Source organism: Notechis scutatus, chromosome 2, assembly GCF_049901735.1.
Source record: "Notechis scutatus isolate UNSWTSFEM ecotype Mainland chromosome 2, rNotScu1.2, whole genome shotgun sequence".
NCBI lineage: Eukaryota > Metazoa > Chordata > Lepidosauria > Squamata > Elapidae > Notechis > Notechis scutatus.
In genome coordinates this window covers 198,117,918-198,145,569 of record NC_142010.1, presented here as the reverse complement: position 1 = coordinate 198,145,569, position 27,652 = coordinate 198,117,918, and the positions used below count along the sequence as shown (strand labels likewise).

The 27,652-nt window shown below is 39.7% G+C and overlaps 1 protein-coding gene across 2 annotated transcripts; it reads left to right on the top strand.

Moving 5' to 3' along the window:
* The first annotated feature begins 271 nt into the window (after positions 1-271).
* On the top strand, positions 272-27,652 carry VLDLR (very low density lipoprotein receptor). Of its 2 annotated transcripts, XM_087957771.1 has the most exons (19): positions 272-667; positions 11,103-11,222; positions 12,936-13,058; positions 14,358-14,480; positions 15,331-15,711; positions 16,847-16,969; positions 17,287-17,409; positions 17,646-17,765; positions 17,852-17,977; positions 18,394-18,565; positions 19,670-19,894; positions 20,547-20,665; positions 21,251-21,390; positions 22,034-22,175; positions 23,380-23,529; positions 24,339-24,416; positions 25,537-25,617; positions 26,037-26,206; positions 27,059-27,652. In XM_087957771.1, exons 1-19 carry the CDS (start codon positions 586-588, stop codon positions 27,092-27,094), a joined length of 2,634 nt encoding a protein of 877 aa, XP_087813897.1. In that variant the 5' UTR covers positions 272-585; the 3' UTR covers positions 27,095-27,652. The 2 variants fall into 2 exon arrangements, with proteins under 2 accessions (XP_087813897.1, XP_026531467.1); XM_026675682.2 differs by lacking the exon at positions 24,339-24,416.

Below are 27,652 nucleotides of genomic sequence, written 5' to 3'. Positions count from 1 at the left end.
CGAAAACGCTCCCAGCTGCGGCGGCAGGTTGCGTGGATCAGGAAATTAGGGCAGCCGGTCGGGATTGGAGGCGCTCGCGAGCCAACCAGAGGCCGCCCAGGCAAGCGTCCGTGAGTCACCGGCGCGCAAGGAGAGCGGAGCGGGGAAGGCTGGTTATAAGAGCTGCGCCGAGCTGCCCTCCCCTTTGTGTACGTTCTTCGGCTCTTCCTTCGCCGGCACCACCACCGGTGTGTGTGTGTGCGTGCGTGCGTGTGTGGGTGCACGCGCGCCGCCTTGCCCGGCACCTCCTGGATTTCTGCTTCTTCCACACACACACCCCCCCACCCTCCCGCCGCGCGCGCTTTTGCCTCGGACTGGAATTGCCTCCTCGCATTGTCTGCTTCCCGCCGCCCTACCTGGAACCTTTCTCCCTCCCCCTCCTCCACCCACCTACCTACCTACCCACCTACTCTCCCGCGGGCGCTTTCTCAGAAGGGAGGAGGGCAGCGAGGAAGCAGTCTCCCCCCCACCTCCCGCTCCCCGCCTGCGCGTCCGCCTTCTGCCCCGAACTTGCACGGTGAGGAGGCGCCGCGGGCGCGCTGCACGATGGACACGTTCTGGCGGCCGGGACTGAGGCCGGGGCTGCTGGTGCTGCTGCTGGCGCTGGCTTGCCTGCGAGGAGCGCGTGGTGAGTAAGGGGCTCCCGGTTCTTTCTCCCCCAACCCCGGGGACGCCTGGCAACCGGGTAGGCGGCGGGGGCGGCGGGACGCGAGAGAAGCCGGCGCGGCGTCTTTGCTTTTGGGGGAGCGGCGAACTCCCTCGTTTCTCCAGAAATGCCTCCCGAAGAGCAGGAATTCTAACCCCACACACGAACGGCTACGTGCTCTTGAACCCGTAGTCAAAATCCCATCTTTTTTTTTTTTTTTTCAAGCCCGTCCGCCTTGCTTAGACGCCGGCTAGAAAGGCGGCGGCGGGAGAGGGAAGGGTGCCGCTTTCCACTTGGTTGGTCTCGGGTGGCGAAGCCTCGCCGCTGAGAGAGAGAGAGAGAGAGAGAGTTCATGGTGAGAGGAACAACCTGGCCTCCTCCTCCGGAGGGTGTCCCGGCCTTTCTTTGTTCTGACAGCTGTTATGGGCTCCGCCGTACCCTTGACCCTGAAGTTCAGCCCTTTTGCTCAAAGGGGAAGAAGCTCCTTAAGTACTCTCCTTCTCTCCCCCCACCTTTCCCCGTGGTTTGGTACACCTGAAGGGAACCCTCTTCAATGTTGGTCGCAGAACTTTCCATCTGCCTCTAGGTGGTGGGGGGGGGGAGGGCAGGCCCTTGAAAAGGAGTTATGTGTCCCACCATATTGTTAGTGGAGATCTCTCAAGACGACACTAGTGTAAAAATGTTTGTGCTCCCTCTGCGTGGCTCTATTCGGGAACTGTAACTGTGGTTTAGTGGCATTTATAACTAACTGACTTAAGTGGACAGCATTGGGCTCCCATGTGAGAGTGGGGTCAGTGGAGTTACACAGAGGAGGATGGCTGTAGTAGCAGATGCTGCCCCTAAAAAAAGAACAGGGAGCATGCAGATAGAGATAGATCCGGGGAATATAGCTTGGGCAATGTTACATGGCCTGCAGGGACCAGAAACACACAGCACATTGTTCTCTGCAGTATTTTAATTGGCAAATGGAGCCGGTTTTTGAAGGCCAGTGATGTTTTTAATTATTGCTTTAAAATGTGTTTGAGTGGTTTAATCATGAAATAGCTACTCCCTTAACTAATAATCCTGGTCTGCTTTTCTCTGCTTGCCTAACTTTTCTTTAAACTCTGCAGCTGGAGAAGATAAAAACTGGGAGAAACTCCCCCATACAATTAAGAACTTCCAATCCTTCATGGTTCTGCTGGTTCCTAGTACTGTAAGTCTACGCAAGGCCATTATCACAAATAGGATTGCACTGCAAGTGCTGTAGGATGGTGACTTGAAATAGTTAATTGCAAATGTTAATTTTATGGCTGGGAGAGGCCATTTAAAGCCAAGCTAAAATCCGAGGGTGTCTTAGATAGGAACATGTAGGCAAGATTGTTTTGTTTATTAGAACAAATCCTTTGGACTCAACTACATTATGACTAGGATTATTGCAGATGGATTTGCAGTACTTGGCCACATCACTGCTTTGCTTCCTTTCTGTAAGTTTAAACTTGAGTAACCTTTTAACTTTAGCGCTTTGCGAAGCAAAATGCCAGTCCACCAAAATAGTAATCCTCCTTCCCTGCCAAATACTCCATTGTAAACATGCTATGTGTGTCAAACTTACAACATTTGTAAAACTTACAATACTTGACTGTGGTTATTCTTACTTTCATCAGATATAGAAAGGAATGGAATCTTGCATTTGTATTGTATTGTATTTCCTTGTTTTTTTAATCCCTGCTTCACTGAAACTCATTAAGGCCTGAAAGATTTCAAATATACGTTGATAAGTTTACTTTGTGGTGGTTTTTAAATATCTGCAGTTCCTGCTGATGCAAGCTTTCCTCATCATGCCACTTAAGAACTTTCTTTTTCAAGCATTAGTAATTTGGCCAAGAAACTAAGTTTCAAGGCCAAGTAGTGCCAATACCAAGTTACACACGTATCTTCCATAGGCATTAGAGTAGGTGTCCGTGTATGCTGGCTGCATTGCTGTCAGTGGAAAGGACGGGCAGGGCATCCAATTTTTAATGTAGTTCTAGCACTAAAGTGAAAAATCCACAGGATTCCAGTAAGCATAGATAATGATCAGAAGATCATAGGAATTTACAGTTCATCTTTGTTTTTAGTATATTTGTTAATGTAAAAGAAAATATTGGATGTGAAAGAAATCCTGGTTAGGAGTGTTCAAAACTCTGTTCAAAATGGGTATTCCAATGTTACCACAATTGGTGTGGTATTTCAACCATACAAGTAATCCTCGACTTACAACCATTTGCTTAATGACCAAAGTCACAATAGCACCGAAAAAGTGACTTATGACCAGTTTTCACATTTGTGACCATTGCAGCATCTCCATAGTCACATGATAAAAATGTGGGCGCTTGGCAACAGGCATGTACTTATGGCAGTTATAATGTCCCAGAGTCATGTGATCACTATTTGTAACTTTCCCATCTGGCTTCCAGCAAGCAAGGTCAATGGGAGAGGCTTCATTTAACAACTGCATGATATACTTAATAATTTTGACTAAAAAAAGTTGTAAAGTGGGCCAAACTCACTTAGGCACCTTGCTTATCAATGGAATTGTTGGGTTCTATTGAGGTAAGTTGAGGATTATGTGTACTGCAAGACCTCTGTGTTTTAAAGTTGGAATACTTATGGTAGAGTCAAAATAGTTTTGGCACTCTTTGATAAATTCACCACAGCCATCTTGACCAGACCTACCACCAATCACAGTGAACTAATGAAATGAAATATAGCACGTGGATAAAAAACATTTAAACAGCTGTCCTGCTTGTGATTAAATTTGGAATGCAAGAGTTGATTGCTCTTTGCAGCATTGAATATCATGACCTAAAGTCTCAGTTTGGGCATTAGATTTGGCATGAACCTTTGCATTGGGTATCGGCCATCTTTAATTTATGTGATATCCAAAACCATATGAGCTGCAGAAGCATTTCATACAAGTTCTATGTTTGTCGTTTTATTTCCTTACAAAGTAAATGATATTATAAAAAAGTGCTGAAAGAGTAGTTAGTAAGCAAAAGAAACTAAAGGAAAAGAACAAATAAAATCTTACTAAACTACTCCATTCTATTTATCTTGCCATGTATGACTATCGTTGCTTCCACTATACCCATATACTAATTCGTTGCTTTGTTTTTCAAGTTTCTCTTTTTCTTTTTGAGAATCAACTTTATCCAATCATGACTTTCTTGGTTTTTCCTTTCTTTGCAAGCTATTTTTATTCCTGTATGTATTTGTTATACAATTTAAGCCTTATACTCTAAATCAGGGGTCGCCAACCTTTTGGACCTCAGGGACCACCAAACACATAATTTTAAATCCTGCAGACCAGAGACCCTGGGAAAATCCCCCAAAAAGTCTGCAGGAAAATTCCCCACCCCATTTTCCTACTGAACGATCATTCTTTATTTGGGATTGCAGGATACCGTCTCCAGCTCCATTCTCAGTGGTGGGGAGGGGGGGGAGAGAGAGACTTGGCTTCATGCAAGGAAAGCAGCGGAAGCTGCAGAAGTCTTTCTTTCTCTCCCCCAAACTCCACCAGAAATGAGTCTTTGCCGGTGCAGCCTCTTGGAGCAGGATGCCTTGCAGGGTTCCAAAGACTCATTTCTGGCAGAGTTTGGGAGAGAGAAAGAAAGACTTTTGCTGCTTTCCTTGTGTGCAGAAAAAAGCAGAAGAAGAAAGAAGCAGCCCAGTGGCCAGGCCAGGCGCGTGGGGCAAGTTCCCCCTCCGCCCTTTCCCCCCTCCCCTCCCTACCTCATGTTCGTAATGCAAGTGACGCAAGCCTTGTGTTCCCGTGGGCCATATGGATGGCACAGCCTTGTATTCCTGTGCAGCCTGGATTAATTGCTTTGGGGGGTGACATTTCTCTGCAGACCACCAAAATTTTCTCGTGGACCACCAGTGGACCCCGGCCCACTGGTTGGCGATCACTGTTCTAAAGGTATATGAACAATACTTCATATAACAAGGTGGACATACAATTGTTTTCGTATATTACCCACATATTTTCAGTTCTTTCAAGTTTAAATCATTTCTCACAATAAACCATATTTAACAAGTACCTTTTTACTAGACTTTTTCAAGATTTAGAACAATGTTTTTTCAAACTTGGCAAGTTTAAGTTATATGGGCTTCAACTCCCAGAATTCTCCAGGGAGAATTGCTCAGCATGCTGGTTGGAGAATTCTGGGAGTTTGAAAAAACGCTACTTTAGAATCACTCCCTCATTCTCTAAAGGTATACAAATTCATCCATTTCCTTGCATTTATCCCATTATACTGGTAATTGTTCACTTCCTTTTTCCTGTGAAACACAAAACTGTTTGACAGATTTTCAGAGGAAAAAATGAAAGCCACCTCATAGTTTTATCTCACATTGCAAGCTGTATTTATTCATAGCACCGTACTCTGAAACAAGTGAAGTGAGGATTGCGCACTTAGCAAAACTTTCTGTCTGCTTGTTGGGATTATTCCAATTAGTTAAACATTCTGAGCTTTACACATCAGGGGAAGGAGTAGGTCCTTATATGTGCTACTCGGCATATATAAACACTTACTGACTTTCTTCTAGCAGTTTTTGTAATTTAAATTTGGTTTTGACAAGCACATTCCACAAGAGTGGCATTTAAGGAAAGCTATTTAAATTGTGAAGATTAATGCATTCATTGGTTTTCTATTCAGGGAGAAGCAGAGATCTTAGCTCACAGCTTTAATAATAATCAATTTTGAAACAAGCTTATGTATTATGACAAAAGATATCTATGCTTGTGTGAATGCCTTAACTTGAATTTTAATGGCATCTACCTAATGCTTTACTCGAGAGAGGTTGCCAATGTTTAAAAAGTCTAAACTTCTAATGTTTTAAAACTCTAAAAACTCCTTAATCTTGGGCCTCGTGAGGTAGAATTTGTCCAGTATAACTTTTCCCAGATCTCCATCCCTCAGTTCCAGGAAATAACCGCAAGTAGTCCTTAACTTGGATCTTGTAATAGTTCAAGGTTACAATGGCACTGAAAATTATTTTGACTAGTCCTCATATTTATTTCCCTATGTCCATGTGATCAAAATATGGACACCTGACAATGGGCAACTACCAGTAATGGTTGCAGTATCCTGGGATCACATGATTGCCATTTGCAAGATTCCCAGTTGGCTTTGGACAAGGAATGTCAATGGGAACAGGTGGATTTGCTTAAGGACTATGTGATTCATTTAAGGACCACAGTGATTCACTTATTGACCATGGCAAAAAAAGGTCACAAAATTGGACACAACTGCATCTTTCTATAATGGAAGTTTTTGTCCCCAATTATGGTCACAAACTGAGGACAACTTGTACAATGTATGTTGACCTTTTCCTAAGTACTTGGTGTGCAAGAAAAATAGAAGAATCTTAAGTTGGACCTTGCCAGAAATCAGCTTAAAAGACTACTTGGTGTTTTAGTGAGCGCTAAAAATAAATACAGTCTTGTTAGCCTTCTGTTGGCAAAGGTAAATATCTACATGATGCAACGGATTAGGAAGGGCTTGCATCATGCTGTACTTTCTTGGCCTTTAAAATATTAAACTTCAGGGAATTCCAGGCAGCTAACCCTGACTGAAAACCATGTCTTACTGTGTTTCATTCAGATCATCTTAATAGGGGATGAGGTACGGTATCATGATTCTTAATGATGCCCTGGGTGTAGAAAGCCCAAGCACAAATCCATCCTAAGTTTCACTGTATTAAAAAACAATATTTTGTATTATTGTTAGTTGCCCAATGAGCCAGAGGTTTAGACTGGAATTGGCACTTATATCCACCTATTGAATTCCTCCCAAGGACATGAGATAGGGCAGGTGCTGATGTTTGATGGTGTTACAGATATTGTTGCAGGATATAAGTTGCTCCAAATAAAGCTACCTTTTGCAATTGATGGTGATTTTTGTCAATATCTATAGTGTTCAAGTCACGCTCCAGCTATTTTGAGATTGCACCCAAGACGCCTGTTACTATTATCTTGGCTTTCTTTTGCCATAGTTGTTCTATTTCTATTTGCAGGTTTTTGCATTTTGTGATTTTCTCTAGATCTTTCTCTTCTGCAGTCTGTGAGAACTGCCATGTCCACTATGCAGACTATTTTGTCTTTTTTTTTTATTGACAGTTGTTAAGTTTAGGGTGTTACGTGGCAGGCGCTTGTCTGCTTGAATTTTAATATTGTTTGTTTCACAGTCAGCCAGATGTTTAAACTGGGTTTGGCATTTTTATCCACCTATCAAGGCCTTCCCAAGGTAGTATTATTTCACTTTTTATGGATTACACACTGGGTAGCTCTTTTTCTGCCAGTGCTATATAGGTAAGATATGAGCAAGCAGTAGCTCTTCCACCCCAGGGAAATGAAACTCGTAATTTTGCTATATTAGAAGGACTGTTGCTCAGTGGTGGATACATGCTTCAATTTTATCTGTGAGATGTCTCCATTTAATCTCTGGTATCTTCATATGGAATGGGAAGTTTTGTCATAAGAGATTCTGTAAAGCTGCTGCCAGTTTGAGATTGCTAATCGGTGTTCTAAAATTGCTAAGGCAAATTTCTAGTGTATGATGAAACCACAAACTTGCATTGTGGCAGATATCAAGTATCCATGTGATATGGAACTATATCCTTGATAAATTTATTGTTCTTATTAACAGACTAACAGAGTTGGAAGGGACCTTGGAGGTCTTCTAGTCCAACCCCCTGCTCCTTAGTTCTAGATTGGATTTCTCCTTGATTAGTTTCCACCCATTGCTTCTTGTTCCATTTTCAGGTGCTTTGGAGAATAGGATAACCCCCTCTTCTTTGTGGCAGCCCCTCAGATATTGGAACACTGCTATCATGTCTCCCCATGTCTTTCTTTTCATTAAACTAGACATGCCCAGTTGCTGCAACCGTTCTTCCTATATTTTAGCCTCTAGTCCTCTAACCATTTTTGTTGTTCTTCTCTGCACTCTTTCTAAAGTCTCGACATCTTTTTTACATCATGGCGACCAAAACTGGATGCACTATTCCAAGTGTGGTCTCGCCAAGATATTATAAAGTGGTACTAAAACTTCACGTGATCTTGATCTTATCCCTCTGTTAATGCAGCCTAGGATTGCATTGGCTTTTTTGGCAGCTGCAGCACACTGCTGGCTCATATTTAAGTGACTGTCCACCAAGACTCCAAGATCCCTCTCACAGTTACTACTATTGAGCCAGGTACCACCTATACTATACCTGTTTGTTTTATCTTGCCTGAATGTAGAACCTTACTTTTTTACCATTGAATTTCATTTTGTTAGCTAGGGCCCAGTGTTCAACTCTGTCAAGGTCCCTCTATATCTTAAGCCTATCTTCTGGAGTGTTGACTATTCCTGATAGCTTGGCGTTATCTGCAAATTTGATGAGCTCCCCTTCTATCCCCTCATATAAATTATTGATGAAGATGTTGAAGAGTTCTGGGCCTAAGACAGTCTTGGAGTACTCTGCTCTATACTTTCCTTCATGTAGACGCAGTTCCATTAAGGATTACATGTTGAGTGTGGTTGGTCAGCCAGTTACGAATCCATCTGGTGGTGATACTGTCTAACCCACATTTTCCTATCTTATCAAATAGTAGGTTGTGGTCTATTTTATTAAATGCCTATCTGAAGGCCAAGTAAATTAATATCCACAGCATTTTTCTGGTCCAGTAATTTTGTCACTTTGTCAAACAATGCAATAGATTTGTCTGGCATGATCTGTTTTTTGACAAACCCATGTTGGCTTCTGGTTATGACTTTCTTTGCCTCCAGATGTTCGCACATTTGTTGCTTGATTTTCCAGAATCTTCCCAAGTACTGATGTCAGGTTGATAGGTCTGTAATTTCCTGGATCCATTTTTTTTTCTTTTTTGAAAATGGGAACTACATCAGCCCTTTTCCAGTTATTTTATTATTATTTATAAGACTATCATAGTCTTATAAATAATAGATGTTGGTTCTTTTTCCTTTAGCAGCAATATATATGTGTATGTATATATTTATTAAATTTATACCCCATCTGTTTCCCTGATAAGGCACATGTTATCAAAATACCCTACACTTCCTATTATAGCCCTCTTCCATATCCTTCAATAGCATAGACCATGTTTTTGTAGGAAGCGGTAAAGTACAAAGGTCAATCTTCACATCTCATTTTTTGTTAGTTTTATGTTGATAATATGAAGTTGGATTTTATTCAGATTCTTCAAGAGCTTGTCTCCAAGGTTTTTTTTTGGGGGGGGGGGAGGGGTTAGTTCTTACACTAAAGCAAAGTACACTACACTAAAGTCGAGGGACGCGGTGGCTCAGTGGCTAAGACGCTGAGCTTGTCGATCAGAAAGGTCGGCAGCTCGATGGTTCGAATCCCTAGCACTGTGTAACAGAGTGAGCTCCCATTACCTGTCCCAGGTTCTGCCAACCTAGCAGTTCGAAAGCATGTGAAAATGCAAGTAGAAAAATAGGGACCACTTTGGTGGGAAGGTAACAGTGTTCCATGCACCTTTGGCATTTAGTCATGCCGGCCACATGACCATGGATACGTCTTTGGACAGCGCTGGCTCTTCGGCTTTGTAATGAAGATGAGCACCGCCCCCTAGAGCCGGGAACAAAAATAGCATATATGTGTGAGGGGAACCTTTACCTTTACACTAAAGCAAAGTTTCTAAAAAACAGTCTGTCAAATACTGGTAAGTACTATCAACCCCAAAATATAATGCCAGAATAAGCAAGTTGTTGATACCTCTCATAAGTGCTATGTTCTAGAGATATATGGAGGATGCATTTTTTTTCCTTTGAATTTTCATGAGTTTCTAAGTCAGATAGTCTGTGGATATCTCCTGTAATTAAAATCTGAAAAGGGAGGAAAAGCATCTCTTTCAAGATCAAAAAAGGGAACAGTTCAGTGTACTGAAACAATATATTTGATGTTCAATTTATATTTGCACAACAGTGTTGCAGCTGTATTTTTTTTCCTCCGGTGCAGTTTGCTTTCAGCATCAAAAGATAAGTTCTTAAACACTTTTCTGTTTAATCTTTCAAAATGACCTCTTAGTTTTTAATACTTCCGGCTAGAGTATATTTGAAGTACAATTTTGCAAAGCAGTTTCTCCATTTCTGTATCAATCACTGACAAATCATGTTACTGGATTCCTCACTTGGCTCAACTTTCTTCCCCATTGCTGAGGAAAGAAAAACCAGTTTTTTTAAAGCCTTCATTAATTTGTTATCTTTATTCCAGGATAAATGGTGTACTTTATAGAATATAAATCTTCTTAAACTTCAAGAGTAGGCAGAAGATATATTTATATTTGCTATTGTGCTTTGGATGATGTTTTGGTATACTTTGGTATAACATATACTTTGGTATATGTTCTGAAATAGCTTTTTCTCAATTGATATGGAAATGAATGATTTAACTTGAATATCTGAATAAGTTTGATTTTCTAAATAAGATCAATTTTCCAAATTAAAAAAAAAGATTATTTGAATCAGATTTTGCTTGATTTACAGGAGTCTAATGGTTCATTTATAATTAACTCTAATTTTCTTCTCTCACTCGAATGTCATTTCCAGTATTTTCAAATATTCTCTGCATTTTTTACAAATACATAATTGTAATGTTTATTTGGTCAGCGATCAGCCAAAATACAACTATAAAGTTTCCCCAAAGTAATTAAAACCTTTCCCCTTAAATGACATGTCACTATCTCAGCTCTGGGAATTTTATCAAGTTTTGAGACTGGGTGCTAAGCATTCCTTGTACTTTATATACAAGTTTAGAGTTTGGAAAGGAAATTGTATTTGATTTGGAAAAAGCTTAGTCTTCTGTGTTCCCCAAATATTCCATAGATTTCTTTCTCAGTGTTGCATGTAAGATTCCTTCATAGATTAATACCTCACCTATCTCATTTTTATGTGTTCAGGAAATTGTGGAAATTTCTGTAGAATTGTTCTAGAATTGCTCTAGAATTGCTGTATAGGTGAATAATAGAAGTATGCACATATGCCTCTATCCTTATGTGATTCTGTTTTATAAAAATGCTTTAAAAAATAAGTCTGTCCAAATTTCCTTATATTACAGTATCTCACATTATTTGCCCAACAGACAGTACTGATTCTACTAACTTTTAGAAATAGCTATGTCAATCTTAGCCTGAATCAAGTCTAATAAATAATAGTAATACTGTATCAAAGCTGTTCCTTTTTCAAAATGGCAGTATTAACTGAGATGCATGAAGAATTGCATTTTAGGAGCAATCACTTCATAATCACTTGAAAAACTTTCTATGTCTACTTTAGTTCCTAGGTGACTGGAATTGTCATTCTTAAACTTAGACGTGTTCTGCTGCTTTCAAGTCTGTTGGATCTTCTAATTGTAACCTATTTTTCAATTCAAGGTACAAGGGTAACATGTGATGAATCACAATTTCAATGTCACAATGGCCGCTGCATAACCCTGGTGTGGCGATGTGATGGGGATGAAGACTGCTCTGATGGCAGTGATGAGCTAGCATGTGGTAAGTAGTAGGGTTTGGTTTTTTTATATGTCTTTGAGTCATCTTAACTCTGATGACTTCCTGGACGAGTCCCTACAGTTTTCTTGGCAAGGTTTTCCAGAAGTGTGTTTGCCATTTCCTCCTTCCTAGGGCTGAGAGAGAGAGTGACTGACCCAAGGTCACTCAGCTGGCTTTGTGCCTGAGGTGGGACTATGACTCACATTCTACTGGTCTCTGGCCTGATGCCTTAATCACTATGCTAAACTGGCTCAACCCTACTAGTAAGATATTCTTATAAATAGTTCAGCATGGCTCTGACATCCAGCCAGAAAGAATATCAATTACAATAGCAGTTCAAGCTTTAAGAAGGGTTATCAAAGCATCTAACCATGTAAAGCAACGAAGAGAATGGTAGCCATAATCTGAATAGCTTAGGATAGGAGTGCTAGTTATATCAAGAGTTTCATATTGACCTTGGTATTGAAGCCCACATGCAAAACTGAGCTTCTTGCAAGGCCATTTCTTTGACCTGAGTTGGACAGAAAGAGCAGACATCTTTAAAAATCTACTCCCGATTGCTACAAAAACTTATTTGCTTCTCAGATCTCAGATCCAATTAAAAAAGGTTCTGTGTTGGTGAGTTGAGGCTAACTTGCAGCTGGAAATGCAGGATACTGAAAGTGTATGATTTCCTTCTCATTGTAGATGTAGAAGAATTGAACATCTCCTTTTTAAAAAGGGTCATAGATACTCCTATTCTGCACAGTTGCTTTTCTATGATGCTGTTAGACTCTTGTTATAATATTACCCAATATCTAGCATACACAATTGTAGCTGTGTTATCTAGGCATTGTAGGAGGATAATTATATTGGTCTATAGGAGCTAAACACTAGAGTTTGACAATGCCTTTTCCAACTAATAAGTAATATTTAAAGGTATAACCTTTAATGAGCTGTTCTGTGTGATTAAAAGAGTTTAACAGCAATATTGAGTGAAAATTTACTGTACTCATAGGCATCAAAGGGTTCAGGCTTATCGCTAAAAGTCTCAACAAATAATGGATAAATTGTTAACTGAATAGGCACTTATATTCTGTCATATGTTTATTTTTATCCTGCCTTTATTATTATTTTTTACAAATAACTTCAAGACAGTAAATATAAACAACATAACCTTTCTCCTGTTTTTCCCACAATAGTCCTGTGAGGTGGGTTGGGCTGAAATAAGAGTGGCTGGTCCAAAGTCACCTAGCTGGCTTTTATGACTATGGCAGGACTAGAACTCACAATTTCCCAGTGTCTAGCCTGGTGCCTTAACCACTAGACCAAACCAGTTCTCATATGTAATCTGTATCTTCATAACTAATCTGTGCTCCGTATCTCACCTCAATTTAAGTCTTACATCAGCCTAGCTATTCTGTTAATCTGATGACGTAAATTTTACCTCATGAAAGTAAAAAAAGGTGTTATCAGACTCCTGTGTAGTAACTAGGATAAAATCAGCTATGTGACTTTCTGAGAAATGAAACTATCCTATCAATTAATTTAAAAGAAAAACCTGACTCTTGCTTGTTTTCAGACTCCTGGATCTGCTATGCTCTCAAATAGGCGTGAGGCCTTGAATAGTTCTGGAAGGGAAAATTTGAAATAACTTCTAAGCAGAGCACTTGAAACTGTGTAGCAGAGTCCTTACTGTATTTTAGGCAAATTTAACAAAATATTACTCTTACACAGTGAAGAAGACATGTTCTGCAACAGATTTTGTTTGCCACAATGGGCAGTGTATACCAAACAGGTGGCAGTGTGATGGAGACCCTGACTGTGAAGATGGCTCCGATGAAGGCTCTGAGATTTGCTGTGAGTAGGCTGACATCTGTGCTGCAGGTCAACTGCACCAACTTCCCTTTTAAAGAGAACTAAACTGCCTATGCATCAATACATAATTCATCTGTATGAAGGAGGCCGTCAGTAAAGATCTATTGTTGTTAGATTTATGTCCCTCCTTTCTTTCAGAATTCAAATGCTCCTCTAAAATTTTTCACCCCTATAACATTCCTCAGATTGAGCTGGCCCACAGATAGCAGATAGGTAGGGCAGAAATAATTTCAGGTTCAAACTTCTGTGGCATCGTTCAGTCAAAATACCTTTCAATTGAAAGTACAGCTTCACCATTCTAATGTTCTTTGGATTACTTGGTTATGCAAATTTTCTTTGTTTATTTCACTATCAAACTTAGAGACTACCCATCTCATTCACAGAATTGGAAGGGACCTGGCTGAAAATAGTATTTGAGAACTTTGAACTTAATGGGAGAGTCCCGTTAAGAATCGTAATACGATACTTTGTTTTATGATAGAGAGAAAAACAACCATTAAATATGATTATATATAAACCTTAATAACCTAATAAACTGACAGATCCTGAAGAGAATCTCTACTTGGTATAATTAGTTCTGATAGCGTATTATTTTAAATGTCTATATAGAGCATCACACATTTCAAATAGATCCATACAATATTGTATTAACCGTAGAGATTATCCCAAAGTATCCTGAAGTAGTTAGTATAATGCTATATGGCTTATTTGCCTCTGGGTGGGCAATTCCTGCACTTCTGTAGCAGATAATAAGCACAGCATTGTGTAGCTTTGCTTTCATGCTTAAAACTATAAAGAAGTTGCAAACACCACCATGTAAATCAGGGGTCTCCAACCTTGGCAACTTTAAGCCTGGAGGACTTCAACTCCCAGAATTCCCCAGCCAGTTGAAGTCCTCCAGGCTTAAAGTTGCCACGGTTGGAGACCCCTGATCTAAATGAAGGAGTGGAAACCTTTTGGGGATCGAAGGTAACATTTAATCCTTTTTGAGGTAGAATAATAGAACCAAATGTGTGGGGATGGAATATACAAATGTTGAGGTAAATTTGGGGACTCTCCTAAATATTTTAGGTATATTTTACAGGTATGTTTGGCCCCAGAATTGTGAGACGCTGTTGCAACTTCCAAACAGTTGTGGCAGATGGGCCTCTAGGGAGTTTGAGAAAAGGGTTTGTGGCTCTGCATATATAGGTCACCCTTGGTTTGAATAAATGCCCTGACTCCTCAGACTTAACTGTCTTCAAAAAGTATCTAAGCAAACTCTTATGCACTTCTGAATAGATAGAAGAAAATGTACGATAGGTGAAATCAGCTGTGGTCCTCTATCAACTCAATGCATTCCTGTATCCTGGAAATGTGATGGAGAAACTGACTGTGGTGATGGTACAGATGAAGAAGGCTGTGGTAAGCCATAGTTATGGGGGATGAAAGGGCTGGTTTAGAAAGTGTTTGGTTATACTAATAGATCCTGAACAGAGATATTATTCCCCCCCCCCCCCTTTTTAGCTCCTGTAAGTCCTAAAAGTAAACATCGCTTGAGTCATTATTAACTCTTGAACTAGTCCCTGCAGTTTACTTGGCAAGATTTCAGAAGCTGTTTGTCACTGCCTGCTTCCTAGGGCTGAAAGAGAATGACTGGCTCACAGTCACCCAACTAGTTCTGTGCTTAAGGCAGTGGGACTAGAACTCAGTCTCTCAGTTCTTAGCCTCCTGCCTTAACCATTACACTCAACCAAGCTAAAAGTGTAACTAGAGCTTGCCAAATTCCCATTAATGTTTTGAGGAACTGTGACACCCTAAGGAGATATGACATTAATATTAATGCCTGAGGACGTTAGCTTAAATATTACGTAAAAAATGGGCCTTCTATATGAGGCTTAAACCACTTGAACGAAAACTAAAACACAATAGTATATCCATTATAAATAGTTGTTCTTTCAAAATGCTATTTTATAGTAGGCTAGGCTGTCCTAAAAACAGACATTTTCACTGTACAGGACAGATAGAACAAAAATTATGCAGTTTCATCAGTCATGAAGTTTCTGTCTTGCATACAGTTCTTCCAGTATCTAGTAGCTTGATCCTTGATAGGCCCTGATTGCTGAAATGTTAGAATGCTACATTAAACGGCAAGCTTGGGCACAGACCTAGAAATTAATCTCACCAGAACAGCAATATTCTGTTTTACGTTTCTTCCCGGCTTCCCAAGAAGCAGCGCTGTTTGCTAAATCAATTTATTTCGACTGTTCCTTAGCCAACATAACATGCAACCCTGAAGAATTCACATGTGCTAATGGGCAGTGCATCTCAAAATACTTTGCCTGCAACGGGCAGGAGGACTGCAGTGATGGGACCGATGAGGAAGGCTGTGCCACTTCTACCTGTGGAGCAGGGGACTTCCAGTGCACAAGCGAAAGTGACATCTGCATCCCAATTAACTGGGTGTGCGATGGGGAAGCCGACTGCACTGACCGGTCAGACGAATCTCCGGAACAGTGTGGCCATCAGCCTATCCAAACTGCGAAGTGCGGGGAGAGTGAAATGCTTTGCGATTCGGGGGATGAATGTTTTCACACGAAATGGCGCTGCGATGGTGATACGGACTGTAAGGATGGAAGTGATGAAATCAATTGCCGTAAGTAAGAAGCTGCCACTTGGCATCAGAGGTTTTATTAGAAATCAAAATGATTTTTTTTTAATTAGACTTGTTTCCCACTTTTCTTTCAGAAGCTTAAGGCAAAGTACATAGCCTCTTTTTTTTACCCACAACAATCTCAGTTGGGTTGGGACAGTAATTTGTTTAAAGATTACGACTAAGGACTTTCCAGCCAGATCCACACTTTAGGCAGTGCTCACTATTTTCATCCTAAAACAGAATTTAAGCAAAAAAGTAAATAGTGACAGAATCATAAGGCTCTGAAGAAAAATGTTATTGCTTCCATACATTGACTTTGAGACGTACACACATTTAAAATGTCTCTCTTGTTGTGGTACAGAATGGATTTCTACAGAGAATCTAAATAACCAAACTAAATAACCTATTGGGATAAAAAATTCCAATGGATCCACAAAGTGTTATGCTTTGAATGAATTAATTTATCATAGTTTTCAGAAGTCTTTGTAAGTATCACTGACTGTATTTTAATTTTCCAGAGTTTTGTGATAATAAACCTAATAGTTAATACCAGGAATTGAGTAAGTTTGTATGTAAAATTTCTCTAAGAAAATTAATTTTAAGAAAAGTTCCTTTCTTAGTAAATGAAGTAGAGATACACTATTCAAATTTTCTTAATGGTTTGAATTGGAGTCATAGATATTTTATGAAGGAATGACCAAACCTGGCTTCTTTGGAAGTCAGTTGGTATTGATAATCATTCTTTTTGCAAAATATATTTAGGTTTCCACATATTGTTCAGTCTCTTAATTCCACAAAATTAATTCTGTTCCCATTGTGTGTAGTGAATATCCTTGTCCTCAAAATTCAAGTCCTTGGAAAAAGGAGATAAAAAGCCAGAAATTGGTGCTTATACCATTTGCAAGATTCTGCAGAATGATAGAGCACTTTTAAATGTGTACTTGAGATAATAGATATCAATTTCTTAACTGTCAGATGTAAATGCCACTCTAATCCTAAAGAATCCCATATTAGCACATAGAAGACCTTTAATTTTGTAATGAATTGTTTCAGTTAAAACTATTGGCATGAATAGCTGATTATCAATACTTATTTGATAGAAGTGTGGTCCTTAAATGGTATCTCCTCTATTCAGCTTCTCGGACCTGCAGACCCGACCAATTCAGATGTGAGGATGGCAACTGTATTCATGGAACCAGACAGTGTAATGGTGTAAGAGATTGCGTGGATGGGACTGATGAAGTGAACTGCCATGTTGGTAAGCAATGAGAACTTTTAAGAGTTTGCAGGTGTCAGTATGTAACCTGAATATGTAGGAGCCATGTTCCTTATGCTATGTTCTAGAGAATCTTGTGGTAATTTCCATGAGGGATTTCTTCAGTTGATTATATTTGCTCCCTGGACTTTTGCTCCTTTGAGACTTTTATATTACTGCAGCTCAGCGTTACAACTTTCCTGATTTATCATAAATTAGTATTGATTCCCTGAAATGGATAATTGAGTTTTGCCGCAAGGAGACACTAAGTTGGGCATAGAGCTATTTATTTAATTGTGGCTTTTCTTTCCATCCTCCAGTTAATCAGTGCACTGGACCTGGAAAATTCTTGTGTGCTAGTGGTGAGTGCATAGATTTCAACAAAGTGTGCAACCAGAAACAGGATTGCAGGGACTGGAGTGATGAGCCTCTCAACGAATGCAGTAAGTTGTAGTTAAGAAAGCCAACTCTAAGTAAAAATGTTTTCATCTGGTTCTAATGAAACAATTTCTCAACTCAAGGAATAATGCAGCACCTATTGTAATAGGCCACATTCCAATCCGGAAGCTCAATAGTTTGCACACAGTTGTACAGTTTTCCCTCTTCGAAAAATTTGCATCATTGATGCTTCCAAATAAATAACAACTTCAATGGTATTACTACTACTTCTCCTTTCCAGATGTAAACGAATGTTTGGTGAACAATGGAGGCTGCTCTCATATCTGCAGAGATCTGGTTTTAAGTTACGAATGTGATTGTCCAGCAGGCTTTGAGTTGATAGACAGAAAAACATGTGGAGGTAAAGATCTTAAAAAAGAAAACATTTCTGAAGTTACCCTTTGTTCATATTATGTTGCAGCTATGAGTATCTTTTTTCCCCCCTAGACATTGATGAATGCCAGAATCCAGGTATCTGCAGTCAGATTTGCGTCAATACCAAACTGGGCTATAAATGTGAATGTAGTCGGGGCTACCGAATGGATCCACAAACAGGAGTATGCAAAGCAATTGGTAAGTAGTTTGAAACAAGTACCCAACTCAAATTCTGTCATAGGGTCTTGGACGGCACGGCCTTCTTAACACTTCTTAGATTGATAAGATTCTGATCAAATAGGATTGTATGCCCAATCCAGATCTGTGGAAACAACATATCCAGAATTGCCAGCTAGCATGGTTAGACCTGAGAATCCCATCCAGGCTAACATGTTAAACTTGCATTGCTGACACTCTTTGGAGCATTATCAGCTGGCATTTGGACTCTTGAATACGTGGTTCCAGTTAAGGTGGCTGAACACATGGATGGCTAAGCTGACCCCTGCATAAGGCTTGCAACTTGCTTTCCAGAGCTTTGGGGAAGAGCTGTTTCTTCAGCAACTTGCTGTAGGTTTTTATGCCTAGTAAATTTTTATACAAATTTACTCTTGCAGGAGGAGAACCAAGTCTGCTTTTTACAAATCGTTGGAACATCAGGCAGTTTGCTCTCGAAAGGCAGGACTACACCCAGCTCATAGGAGACTTAAGAAATGTGGTTGCTCTGGATGCCGACATGGCTGAGCATAAAATCTTTTGGGCTGACGTTGGACCAAATGCAATCTTCAGGTAAACCGACTATGTAAGCTCTTTCTGTGAGAGGGTAAAAACTTGTCATATCTTAAAAACCAATCTGTTGGTGTCAGTTCTTTATGATAAAAATGCTTCTGATTCATGGTTAACCTACAGCCTTCTTGCTTCCCTTGGGGTAAGTAACTTGCTACTGAAATTTAGTAACATGTTTTCAATCTTTGCAGCACAATTGTTCTTTTTAAAAGGGAATAATGTACACTAAAGTAAGCATATCAAACTTTCAATAGCTTAAAGCACCTATTTTGAATAGAGGGAGTAAGTCAAACCTCCCTTCCCAATTTAAAAAGGATTAAAGAAATTGACCCTTCCACCTTCACTGCTTTGCCTCGGATTACCTTTCTTAATTCAGTCTCTAAACAAAAACGAATTCCTGCCACTCTTTACGGCTTTTCTTAGAGACACTGTACAGCATCTGACCTGCACTCTAGGTCTGAAGTGGGATATGTGACTCATTTATAGCTATAATTTTTATAGGTCCAAGCAGAGAGGGTAACATTTTGGTTTCTTCTTGGCAGTGGAGTGAAGGCAGCTGCTACTGGTGGGACAGGATCTAAATAGTTCTGGCTCTTAGCTGCTAGCAGTCTGGGTTAATCTAAATCAGGCATGTTCAGCCTTGCAAGGAGAACCTTTCTCGTAAAATCTTGCTTTGTACCCAGCTTCCAAATGTCGTTTGCATTAACCAGCCATCATTAAAATAAAAATTAACAATATGTCTTGTTTCCACTGCTGTTATGTTTGATGAGCTCTTTACGCTGATCTAGGAGAATTCTAGTTGTACTAATTGGCTAAGTAAACTTTGAAAGCACCATAGAAGCTCTGGGCCAACTATATTCCTGACAGATTTTATCCGAAAAAGCCTTGTTTGAACAGAACTATCTGAATTTTGTAGGAAGCCATTTTGGTGGCAAAAAAATTAAAAAGGTAGTAAAAAATTGAACAGTAGCTGAAGCTAAACTTCCAAGCAAGATCTAGGATTAACTTAGAACCAGACATGACCTGTTCTTTGTGCCTTTGCCATATGCTTAAATATAGGATGTTGCATTCCCTGGTGACTGCATTTAATGCAATGTTTCTCCCTAGTGCCTCAATTACTTCTAGTAACAAACCAGTGCGACATCGCCGGATTGTAGACAATGTACCAAGTCCTGGAGGAATCTCTGTAGATTGGATTTACAAGAACATCTATTGGACTGATTCCTCCCTGAAGTCCATTTTGGTGGCCAGCCTTGATGGCATTAAAAGGAAAGTCTTACTTAACACTGACTTAAGGGAGCCAGCGTGTATAGCTGTGGATCCACTTTCTGGGTAAGCCCATATTTACATACTTGATATGAAAGTATTTGAGCACTAATTCTGAGAATCTTTAAGCCTCTGCACACAGATATGCATCCTCTTGAAATTAAATTCCGTCCGGGATTTCTATGAGTCTAGAATCACATAATTTGAGGAGTGATACTGGAGGGTCTTCTGGGGAAGGGCCCATGCAGCTCAGAAGAAATCCTAAAGTGATTGTAATGTTACCTCAGAATCTCTTTCACAGCTGTGCTAACACCAGCAGCAATGTTGACAAAGACATAGCAGGAGGTGGCATAGCAAGAATTGCTAGTTTGTAATATTAGATACTTGCCAGTGATATCTACACATCTTACTTGAGTGTCTCTATTAATAGCTGTTGAGAAAACTCTGTGTTTCTTCTGAACATAGAACAACGCACCGACACAATAGAAAGCCTTAAGAAAAGTGAATTTTGGCATTCAGATTCTATCGGTGATATATGAGCTGTAAGGACAAATACTATTTTGGGGAGGGGGATTCTAATATTCTGGCAAGGAAGAATTTAAGGTCGAAAGTTAAGGCTCAGTTGAAGAAGAAACATGTTGGAAAGGAGACAGTAGAAATAAAATAACTGTCTCACAAGAGTAGACTGATGACAGCTCTTACCTGGTTTCTCTTACAGCTTCATGTATTGGTCTGATTGGGGTGAACCAGCCAAAATTGAGAAAGCAGGGATGAATGGACTTGACAGGCAGCAACTTGTGACAACAGATATTGAAAGGCCCAATGGGATTGCACTAGGTATATTAATGTTATTCATACCACATTGGGATTCCTTTCTTAAGGAATCCTTGGAATTACTGGTTAAATTAGACTAGTATATTAAGGGTTGATGGACTTTCTGTAATGAAATACCATGTTAAAATGTTCTCTTTCTTTCCCACTCAAAATATCATTAATATCTAGCTTGGTGGTATTGACCTACCTGTATCAGAGGTGGTATTCAGCAGGTTCTGACCAGTTCTGGTAGCGGAAATTTTGAGTAGTTCAGAGAACTGGCAAATACCTCCTCTGACTGGAGATTTTACAGTATCCTTCCCTGCCACACCCCCAAGCCACGCCCACAGAACCAGTAGTAAAAAAAATTGAATCCCACCACTGGCCTGTATGTTGGCTTCTGAATGGCCATGGCCATCAGCTTCTGGCCGTGATAAGAATTCTTTCAATCACTGTTTGTCATGGCTTTTATTTACCCATTGTGTAGTCAAGGATGCTTCTTTATAGCTTCCCTAGACCTCTAGGTTTATAGAGAATTGAAGTAAATAGGGAAGTTCTTGTTAAATCATGGCTCTTCTGGCCTAATTACTGACATGTGTTTTTGTTTAGATCGTGTTAAAAATCGTGTTTACTGGGTTGACTCCAAACTGCATAAGCTTTCCAGCGTGGATATAAATGGGCAAGACCGCAGGATTATATTCACATCCAATGAATTTCTTGCTCATCCTCTTAGTTTGACAATATTTGAGGTAAGAATCAGCATTTGCAGACATGTATTTTGAGAAGTTACAGGATCATATGAAAGGGGTAATTTACGAGTCAGCTGCCTCTAGTTCTTTTGAGGGATGGAGAAATTGCATAGTTAAAATTTAATAGACCAGAGGTCTCCAAACTTGGCAACTTTAAGACTTGTGGACTTCAACTCCCAGAATTCCTCAACCAGTTTTGCTAAGGAATTCTGGGAGTTGAAGTCCACATGCAAAATCCTGGCATCATAATCTTACTTTTTTTTTTCACATAAGGAAAATAAGTTGGAGAAGCTAGACTTGGTATAGCTATTTTTCTTGAAAAAAACATGCACCCCAAAAAATAGCCGCCTGTCCTGTCTCTTTTTATGATATTACTGCTATATTTCCTACAACCTTTAGGGTTGGTCTGGGTGGGGCAGGAAATGACATATGGGAGATAAAGTATGCCCCAGGTTACAAAAAGGTAGCAAATGTATAAGTTGCTGGAGGAAGAAAGACGAGTTCATTTGGAAGGGTTTTTTTTTTTTTAACCTATAACTTGTAGTGATGAAATGCATGCTCTTTAGTGTACATTCCACTACAAAAATATGAGGAAGTTAAAAAAATAATCCTTCAGTTGAAATAATCACTCTTTTCTTCTTAGGACACGGTTTACTGGACAGACTGGGAAAACGAAGCCGTGTACAGCGCCAACAAATTTACAGGATCTGAGCTGCAAACAGTAGTAAACAATCTCTATGATGCTCGAGACATCATTGTGTATCATGAACTTGTTCAGCAGTCAGGTAATAGCGGGTGTGGGAGTAAATTTCCAAGCAAAAACTCTTTTTGAGTTCTCAAGTACAGATGGGAGGAAAACACAGTACAGGTAGCCCTCCACTTAACGACCATAGCTGAGCCTGGAATCATGGTTGTAAATCATGTCTGTCATTAGGTGGCTCACCAGTGAGTTCTCTGATTTTATGACTTTTTTATGGTGATCATAAAGCAAATGCCACAGTTTTTAAATGAATCCATTGTCTTCAATGGATATTTTTTGCTAGAAACCAGAAATAAATATATTTATATATTTATATATATATTTATATATATACTTATATATATACTTATATATATGTGTGTGTGTGTTAAGTTTTCGCGGGTACTTACATGTATGGTATTCAGCTTTGTTGGGGTATTTTCCCACGTCATTGTAGTTGTGCTTTTAAAGTTGTAACAACGTTTCGGCAGAATCTCATCTGCCATCATCAGGCTTCTGTATTGTGTTAGTCTGTCATTATAGTTATGCTAAAGCGAAAACTCAAGAAATATATATATATATATATATATATATATATATACATACATACATACATACATACATACATACATACATACACATATACATATACACATACATATACACATACATACATACATACACACACACACACACACACACAAATATATATATATATATAAATATATATAAATCAAGGTCACATGACTGCAGGATACTGCAAACAGCCGTAAAAGTGATCACATGACTGAGGGTGGCCATTAGAAGATCATAAGCAGCCCTGGGAGATCTGTTGTAACTTTGGTTGCTAAGCAACCAGTCATAAGTCAAGGATGGCCTGTATTGTTTAGGCCTCCCTGAGGAGCAAAATGTTTGGATGATTTCAACATTTCAAAGTTCCTTGCAAATGTCCCTTAATATTAGAAATAGAAATACTGCCTTTAGGTGGGCAACTTTGGCAACTTGAAGTCCATAGGTCACAAATTTGCCTTAGTTGCCCCCTCCTGCTTTACAACATAAAGATTGGGTAACTCATCTTGAGCACTGAGTGTCCTGGAAGGGGGTAGGGGGTAGGGCATTCCTGTAGTGGCTTCATAGCCTGAAAGCCAAGTAAGACGTAATTGTTTCAAATAGTAAGTAGGTCGCAGCCTTTGCTGCTTTGTTAGAAATTGTAGTCTTCCATCCTATGTTTAAAACTCTTCCACCCACAGGGAAAAACTGGTGCGAAGATGAGAACAAGACAAATGGAGGCTGTGAATACCTTTGCCTGCCTGCACCCCAGATAAATAGTCGTTCCCCAAAGTATGCCTGCATGTGTCCCGATGGCGATGCCCTGCAAGACAATGGCTTGAAATGCAAAGGTATAGTCTGTGTCTCTCTTTGTTGTTGTGCTGAAAGCGCTTTCGTCCTGCCATCATGCATACAACTCTTGCTAAAGTATTAAGTTTGGCCATTAGACAGCATCCCGCCTGCCTGGCTTCTGCATTTCATGGATACTGCATGCTGTGTAGAACATTAAATCTGAACATCAGCCTGATTTAATTATCAGCCATGATGTACTTGGGTACAAGCCATAAAAAGCTGCTTCTCTGCCAGGGGCTCATAAGTTCCTTGCCTCAAACTCTAATTGGCAATCATATAATTGTAATCTATAAAGAGGCAAGATGTTTTGAATAATCAAATTCTATGGAAATACTAATCCAGGGTCTTGGATTGCACAATTGCAGATGGCATTCTGATTTGAATATAAAAGCACAATAATATGCAAGTCAGCTATGGCACGCTAAAGAACACTGTGTTTTGTGTGCTGGTGGTGATAGATTTGCAGCTTGATTCAAACAAATTTATGGCAACCCTTGAATGAGTAGGTCTTTCCATTCTGTTGAATTCAAACTGCAATCAATCCTTGCTTTGTTTTCTGCAATGATTCTGCTTACCGAACTGGCTAAGAAGTGATTCCTAGCATTATTATACCTGACAATAATGAAATCCTTGCCCGTTGGCTACTTCTTCATAGCACAATAAATCTTTAACACCTTTCAGAGCCAGATTAACTAAGCCTGCATGCTCATGCTCATCTGCTGTGGGTATTCCACTTCACCCCAAAAATGGGGAAAACAATGAAAAAGAGCCAATGCAGAGGTTCAAAGTTACCGATCTGTAATTTCAGGTACAGGAACTGCTGTGGCTTTCACTGAGACAAAAGAGAGCAGCAGAACAGACAAACCACCTGGACCACTTTCTGGAGGTATTGGTCCTGATCCAAGGCAGCTCAAAAGAATTGGTAGTAAAGCAGGATAAATTAAGCCAAACCTCGGAAGCAAGAATGAGCAACTGTCTTGCTGGGATTATTTCAAGGAATGTGGAGCTAGACTGACTTGGCTTGATTTGGCAAACCATTTAAGTTCTTAAAAGAATACCTAGCAAAACTTTTGGTAAAGTTGTACCTTAAGCCTTGTTCGCAGCGTTCTTCACTGCGTAGGTAAAACATTCAAAGCAGCTAGTTAAAAGATACTGTTTTAGCAATCTAAAAGAAACAAAAAGCAGGAGGAAAAAAAATTAAGTTCCAGACTCCTGCAGAAAAAGCCCCCGAGTTAGAATCAACAGTCTTTTAAATAAAGCACACCAACTTGAATAAGAAGTTTGAATACCTTGGAAGCAAAGTCACATCTAGTTAGACTTCCTGCAGCCATGGGATGTGGAGCAATGCTTGGCTAGATCTTTGTAAGGAGTTGAACAGCCTAAGTACTTGATCCTTCAGATTTAAAAGCAAGACCCAACTTAAACTCTGAAACAAATGAGCGATTAAGCTGCTGAATTACCTGTAGTCAGTTCAGGGAGAGCTGCTAGGATTCTTCAAGTCATGAGCACTCCCAAGTTCTGATTATCCAAAAACAAGGCTGGGTCCAAAAGTAATCCCAGGGTGCAACCCTAAGATGATCCTTCAGTCATGTCAAAGGCTCATTACTTACTGCTGAGACTAGAATCTCTGATTTCATCTTGTCTGGGTTTTCAGTTCTTTTAACAGTTTTTGTGGATGCTCATTGGGTGGAGCTTAGCTGTCCTGCAATGCCCGTCCATCTCTGTTGGTCTGTTGGTCCAATCTGTTCTTGTTATAGCAAGGAAGATGGTCATGTCAGAAGAGTGATGAAATATTTTGGAACAGATAATGGAATGATTGTGAATTGAATAGAAACTGCTGATACACAGCTGATATAAATCAAGGCCATTTCCTGAATTATGTCCTTTCTTTACTTGGGCAATGCTGTGTTCTAGATAGCAAACTTGATCAGATTATCCATAATGATAAATATATTGTGCTGTAAACCATACATTGTAAACATATTATAATGGTTTTCTTTCCTTAGGTCAAAATCAAAGCAGCCCAGTATCAGAAGAGTTGGCTTCTTCCAGAAGTACGTCAGCAGCATGGGCTATTCTTCCTATCTGTAAGTAAGAGGTGGTGTCCTGAAATCAGGAGAAAACAACATTTTCAGCATGGTGTTTTGTTCTTTTACACCTCCACCATGTTTCCCTTTGGGGTATAAAATTCTTTTTGAAAAAAGCAACATATAGACGTAATAGGAAGGGGCAAAGTGGTCAGAGAGCCCAAATAGCATTGGAAGAAAATACATCTAGATCCTGACTTGGTAGAAATGCCCAATGGATAGTCTCCCCCTCGCCTCCCTTTCTCAGCCTAACTTGCCTCATGTGATTATTGTGAAGAAACAAAATGGAAGGAGAGACCATCATGAGATTCTTGAGCAAAAGGCATAGAATACAAGCAACGAAGTCTTAGTCTTTAAGTCTGACTTAAAATGGAATAGGCATTCCAGCTGAATGTTTAAAATCTCACAATTTCTCTTAGTACTATTAGTAACAGCAGCAGCAGGAGCCTACTTCATGTGGCGCAACTGGCAACAGAGGAATATGAAAAGCATGAACTTTGACAACCCAGTGTATCTGAAAACCACAGAGGAAGATCTCTCTATAGATATAGGAAGACACAGCAGTACAGTTGGGCACACGTATCCAGCAGTAAGTGAACTCTTAACGTTTTCCAAAAGTCAGAGTTAAAACAGGCAATTCTACTTGGTACCCAAAATATAAAGAATGTTTTTTGGAAAAACCATGAAAAGCTTTTCATAGTTCATATGACATCTGAGTGGGGATCCCAACAACTGTTGTAGTCTGTCTTTATTCCAGGATATAGATCTTTAAAGATTAATCCACCTGGTTAAATCTCAAATAAGTCCTGAAGCTTGGGGTAGATTGTCAACAGCTATCTATACTGTCACTAAGAATCAACACTGACTTAATGGCCTATAATCAGTAAATTTCTAAATCCCAACCAGTTTCTGCAAAAAAATTGCTTTTTAAGTGAAGGCTTTAGGGCACCTAATCAACATATGTTTAAAGCTTAACAGTGGCACTTGATGTAAAACTATCAGACTGGAGCTTCAGCAGTTATTTCCTCAGCTCCACTCCTTGGTTAAAAGGATATATGGGGTGTGTCAATGAGAACTGATGACACAGACAAGCTTGTGTTCATATAGTTTGCAGGGATGGGGTAGAGGAGAGATTACTGATGACATGGGCCACATTTCACATTTGGAAGAAAGTGAGCAGAACATGCTGGATAGGAAATGCTTTTTCTGTGAAGATGTTGCAGCACTGGGTGGTGTGGTCAATTTGTTAAGCCACAATTGCATTTACAATGCAGTTTTTGCATGCTTTTGACTTCAAATGAAGGGATGATACATTACTGAAATGTAATGGGAGTCTTGGAGGTTTCAGGTTACCTTCAGCAATAAACAGCTGATCCCTAAACCTTACCTGCCTGAAATACAGGTGCATTCATCTGGGATATAACATTTCTTTTCTCTACAGATATCAGTTGTAAGCACAGAGGATGATTTATCATGAATCTAGTCTACACTTGCATTCTACACTTTTGCATGGTAGCCAGGCAGTGGCTGAAGAGATCCTTGATGAATGAAGGCACAGGTGGAACAAGTTCACAAAAAAAAACACTTTCATACAAAGTTGTAAAGATCTGTGTTCACTATCAACTTTTGATGGTTCTCACTGACCTGTAACCCTTGAATAAACTAAGTATTCCCACCACTGGCTATGTATAAAGCACTTTCCAAGAAGCCATATTATAGTAAGTGCTTCAGAAGTACTAGCTGTAAATAATTGTACAGGCCCAATTGTAAATCATCCGGGGAGGGGATAGTTTATTATGCACTTTGGAATAACATTTCAATGTAAATTATTGTATAATTTTTTTCAATGTTTGGAAAATGGCAATAGGAGAAAACGGGTTACTCAAGATTAATTGCCAAAAATTTGTAAACTAACTTTTGTATGAATTGTGAATTTGTCCTCCCTGAACCACCTACAGGGGTGTGCAGAGGACAACTGCTCTGTATCAGAAATCACTGTAAATTTCAACACTGAAATGAAAGAGACAAAACTCTG